At 43.0% G+C, this 5,683-nt stretch overlaps 1 protein-coding gene across 1 annotated transcript; it reads right to left on the reverse strand.

The window, feature by feature from the left end:
• Positions 1–435: 435 nt before the first annotated feature.
• Positions 436–3,379, reverse strand: LOC131881032 (ceramide phosphoethanolamine synthase-like). Its single transcript, XM_059227784.1, has one exon. It carries the CDS (start codon positions 1,544–1,546, stop codon positions 509–511), a length of 1,038 nt encoding a protein of 345 aa, XP_059083767.1. The 5' UTR covers positions 1,547–3,379; the 3' UTR covers positions 436–508.
• Positions 3,380–5,683: the final 2,304 nt, after the last annotated feature.

Here is a 5,683-nt window from a genome sequence, read left to right on the forward strand (position 1 = left end):
ATTCTTACCCAAAGCACTTGTACGTATAAAAATCTTGTAAAAGTCTAGCTCTCATGCATTAGCAAACCTATGCTATTGTTCAATTAAAACAAGATGCCCAAAGGCTTAATCCTTCAACTCCTGTGTACTGATCTGGAAAGACAGCTTTTTAGCTTTAAGGACCTTAGCTAGGGCTCCCATCTCTAGCAAAGGAGGGTACAAAGTCAAAATCAAAAATGCTTAACTGAGTGTCAAAACGTGACCCTGCCTTTCTAGGATTCGAACAAAGGGTTGCTTCAAGACTCGTTCTTGATCTTTGATTGCTCGGCAGTACCTTTTTTCTGCTCGAGTTGAGAACCCTAACTGAGGTCCTTCAAGCTAAATAGCTGATTTGCATGAGAAGCATAGTGACGAAAATGTCGACCTAGGAGCTCCCGGGTTAAGTCAGAACTGAGGTGAAAGTCGAAGGGGAATTTATTTCACTATTGGCTCGGCTAAGATCACATTTAGATAGTTGTCTTTATTAGAATCAACTCATCGTTAGAATCGATGAGAGAGCATACCTAGCGTACAATTGTGAGGCAAAACCAATGGCAAGAATTGGAATGTAGCCTAGGTACTGAATAGTGGTGAGGTACTCAAACGCCTTGTCGTAAAGTATGGCGATGAGGATCAGTTGCGTGATACTATGTGGGTTCAAGATGCGCCAAAAGTACACGATCATCCACATGGCCGGCGATTTCAAGGTCGTGTTTTGGGCCAAGATACCACTTGAGTTTTTGGCGTACAGGTCGGTCTCTAATAGATTGTGATACTTAATCAGTGAGAAGTTCCAAAGCATGGAGCTGAGCAATGCCTGGCACGCAATGCAGATGAATAGGGTGATGGCGGGTTGGTTCTTGCGACAGAAACTGAAGTAGCTCCGACAAGAGGGTTTGTTTATCGTTGGCAAGGCGTTGGATATGCTCGTGGCATCCAGACGCAGATAGGAGAGTCTATTTCCGTGTTTGGCTCCAATCGAATAATTGCGGTTGCAATAAGTTATGATTGCCAAGAAAATCATGGTATCACCAATAGCATCACAGATTCCGTCGAAGTAGTAGCCAAAGGTTCCAGGTTCCACGAGTAAGGCCACTTGCGAACGACGAGCCCTGGCCACAGTCCCGTCTAAGCTATCCATAAAATCCCGGATTTTGAACATGAGCACGCCTAATTGGCGCACCTTGAGTGAGTCGGATAAAAACATTTTGGCAGCACAGGCGGCAAAGAAGACGCCCACGATGGACACACCGTTGGCCGAGATCCATTGCGCTATATTGGTGTACTCCACGGTCCAAAACCCAAGTGGAGTATCTATGTAATGAATGGTGGGTCCTTGGAACAGAAGCTTCACGGTGATTGGGTAAAAGGGTGTATAAGTGTAATCACTGATGTTTGTTTGGAGAGGCTGGACCGTGGGCGAGGTCGGGGGCACTTTTTGCAGGTTGATATATAAAGCGACATCCATCCACAGGAAGTAGATCGCCACTGCCAAGAGGAACAGGGTCAAGTACCCGAGATTCGCCATCTTGAAACAAACAAGAGCTCGACGGAGGCCGATGGTGATAGTCTTCAGCTTTTCGTGTCATGTATCAGTTTTCCATGAACCAAAACATGACTAACACTGGTTCGGGTGTTTAGCTCTCACATGCACGGACCGTATTGAGCAGGCTCCTTTCTCAGCATTATTAAGCTTCATAAAGCACGTGGGTTTGAGTTTGGTGTCCACTCCCTGCACATTCACATTCACGTCCCAACTCCCAAGGTATTATTGCTCTCGAATTATTTCGTCCGCGCCCAAGTCTTTCTTCACTGCATGCTCTTGTTTCACTTATTTGTGAAGGAACGGACAAAACATACGCGACGAACTAACTAACGGACTAAGTGAGTGAGCGAGTGCTTAGCGACGGCTAGCCTGTTTGGGTTCGGTGCCACCTTCGTTCGCCTGTGTGTTCGTCAAAACGAGGAAAGCACGAGCCAAACTTTGTCTGAACTATGCAAAACAGTATTTCATGGCCAGTTCTGGCAAGCAACCAAAGCTCAATGAGAAATCGTCGGAAATGACAAAGGGGTAATGACAGGCCGGCGAATCCTCATGAAACGAGGTGTGTGACGTACGTGGTGGTAGTAGTACGTGGAGTAGTAGGTAGGCAGTACTGGTAATCGGCAACAGCCTTTGCAAACTTCAAATTTTCCGCTAGCCAAGCACGGCACTAACGAAAGGCTCCTTGGCCATGGGTGGGAAAGAGAAACAGGGGTCTTTTAAAAATGACGACCCGATATTCTTGTTCACCTTCTTCTTCACGCCTTTCTTGTTTCGTTACAACATAGCCATAAACTAAGAAGAATCTTCTTCGACGATTGAGGAAAAGACACGGACTGACGAGACCACCGAAATACCTTAATGCCTCACTTTAGACGCACAGAAACCAAATGAGATCGTTCCCTCTATCCCAGAGAAGGTTTTCCCAAAAGGTCAAAGTACGATCATGGCCAGATGGACAAGTTTCGCCAACTTCAGAGGGTGATAAAAGCAATTCAAAATGACAGATCATAGAATGAATCCAAACATCTTGACATCCTCTTATTTCCGTGATTAGGGACCATGGTGTTGATAGTGAACACTTTAATGCCAGTTTCTACTTTGATTGGGAACGTACTTCACTGCAAGAGTGAAATGCTCTTCGGGCGTGCTCCGTTTGGCCTCTATGACTACGGACCCACCGTTCCAACAGCCAGTCAGCACATCGCTTGCACAGAACTCTCACTCAGTACTGCTAGTTACAACAGATCTGACGATTGTTGTCATGAATTATAAACACATTCGACTTCACGAACACCACCAACAATCCCGCGTAACTATGGTCGCTTGGGATGGCTCTGAGGGAACCACCGTCTATCGACAAAGTGGAACTAGATAAGGTTCAAGACGACACAACAAAAGGAACGTAGTGGAGAGAACCGAAACGCAATAGTAGGACTAACCCTCAATACAATGAATGCTGTATGTGGTTAGAATATTGCCGAGACAGGTACAATGTAAATGCACGATTGACGGCTAAGTTATTGCGTGGTCACTTCTTTGAGCAAGGTTAATTGTGGGGTATGGAGCAGACGAATCACTTGGTGAAATTATTCATCTATTCAAAGCTCCCTCTCATCCTTTGTCAAACCGTTGTCCTGACATTCAATTCTTCATGTGGTTAAAAGTCAACGTGGAATTGGAAGCACCACCCTGACTATCACTGACATTTGTAATGAATAATCAATGTTTGCCTTTTCCACTGATCCTTGAACGCACGAGATTGAGAACGGAGATTCTTGATTGTATTAATGGGACGGGAAGGTGCACTTGAAGTCAAAAAGGTCTCTCCTCTCTCTACACTCCATTTAGTACGCTACCTCGACTGGATATACTAATTCATCACATGACGCTATAGCGAGGATAAAACGTTGCCCTCACCCTCACTCAACATCATCATTCTTATCATGATCATGATCATCATAAGCAGCAGCAGCAGCAGCACCAGCACCATTGCCAGTTCCCATTTGGACCCCGGCCACGATCCTATACGTAGGGTGTTGAGGCTTCAAACGAACCTACCCGAGAGAACCGAGGAGCAACAAGTGGCGTATCAAATGGAGCCAGATCTAGACTACAACGGCCCACACCACACAAAACTTGTACGTATCGTATGTGGGGATTCGTGAAAGGAAGTTTTCCCGAGCATCATGTAGTCCCACAAGTTAAAGCACGAAATAGATTGGCCCGAACAATGATTTGGAGAGAAGCACGCCTGACGTTGGCCCCTCCGAGAGTACGTGTATTGTATATACATTGTGAATGGATTTTTTTGCCAGATATGGATCCAGCTTAGGATTCTGTCACTTGAATCTTCGATAGTTTAAGCTAGCACACTTACACCATCTTCTCTCGTCATGAGCTTTGCAAATGTATCATCTAGTTAAAAAATGTACACACACACACACAAAACAGAAGGCCAAGTTAGGCGCAGAATTGACACTGAAGTTCCTCCAAAGGCCAATAAAAACCGAAATAACCTTAGCCAAGTCTATTTCCAACTTTCAGCAACAACGAAGAAGTACGCTTCAAAAGACTTGATTTCGATTAACAATGTGAACTCGCTCACCAAAATGGATCCGAATGAAGACTTGATGTTAAAGCTTAAGTATTCGGAGCACGATGTAAAAATTGATGTAAAGATCAGCATTTTTATTACTCCCCAAAACTGGACCAAAACAGATCCACTGGCTACAATAACATCAGTTATAATAACAATGCTAAGTGCCTTTAACAATATTTTTAGAATCAGACGGAAGAATAATATAATAGATCACAGAAACCTCATGATTTGTTTCAACATTCGATAACGATGAAGATCTTCAAATATATTTTGGGTTCAGTTGTTCTGCAAAATATGCTAACATGCCCATGCTTTACCCATTTGGGCCCCAATGAGTTCAGCAGGTTTGCAAAAGGTCGAACAAGTCCAAAGATGTTTCGCTTGGTACATCACAGGAATGAGAGAGCTCTCCCATTGGGAGAGGTTAGTAAGGTTGGGACTGTACAGTGTTCAGAGAAGGTACGAAAGGTATCTGATACTGTACATCTTCAAAAGCATTCTTCAAAAGCTTTGTCCCAACACAGAATTTAAGGTCAATTCTAGTGACCGTAGAAGCTTACCGTGCCTTTTGAGAGCACCTTTAAGCCCTCGAGAATTCAGGCTAGTTCGAACCATGAAGTCCACTTTTCTTTTTTCTCAGGCTTCTTCATTGCTTAATTTGCTTCCCTCTAATATTCGTAGGGTATACGTAGGCCTTGTTGATCCGGTAGCACCTTTCAAGTCAGACTTGGACAAATGTTTAGATGGCATTCCAGATCAACCTTGCAGTCAAGGGCTAGCTCATTCTGCCAACTAAAATTCATTTGTAGACCAAATATCATTTAAAAATTGGAAGGTAATAAATAGGCGAATTATAATCTTTCTTTTCAATAGTTCTGGGACTTACATTTCTTGTAGAGGTTAGAAAAGTTCGTGTAAAAAAAAAACCGAACCAAAGTTCGCATTCACTATCGAATCAAACTTGACGTTTTTTTTTCACTAATAAACGTCTTCATTGTTTAATTTACTGCCCTCAAATATTCGTAGTGGGTACGTAGACGTTGATCTAGTAACACGATTTAAGTGAACACATTTTTGACTAAAAATACTGATCAACCCTTTATTCAAGGGCTAACCAGATCTGCCAATTCTAATTCGTTGGTCGATCAAATAGTGTATGAAAATAAAGTTCAGTAAAACGAATAAGTCATTCATCTTAAACTGCTGGAAATTCCATTCCTAATAACGCTTAGGAAGTCCGCAAAAAATGTTGTTACAAAAACTATCAGAATCGTTTATTCCTTGCAACTCTTTCGTTCCGTCTATCCCGCTCTTGATAAAGTCCGAAGCTCCTGCCTGAGATATTTTGGTACTCTTTTGGCAAGGGACAATCAAGAACCAACTAGGTTCAGGTTAGCAAAGTTAGTGATTGAACCATTTGCAACAAAAACCTCATGGATGTTATTTTTTTCCACGCTTTCTTCTCTGTTATGGAATAACATCACCATTTATCCCAACAATATCTTGAGTTAGGTTACGAG

Source organism: Tigriopus californicus, chromosome 5, assembly GCF_007210705.1.
Source record: "Tigriopus californicus strain San Diego chromosome 5, Tcal_SD_v2.1, whole genome shotgun sequence".
In the NCBI taxonomy this organism is placed as follows: Eukaryota; Metazoa; Arthropoda; class Copepoda; order Harpacticoida; family Harpacticidae; genus Tigriopus; species Tigriopus californicus.

Bases quoted from the DNA above. Each gene is read 5' to 3' on its own strand.
- LOC131881032 (XM_059227784.1), bottom strand. From the start codon at position 1,546: ATGGCGAATCTCGGGTACTTGACCCTGTTCCTCTTGGCAGTGGCGATC.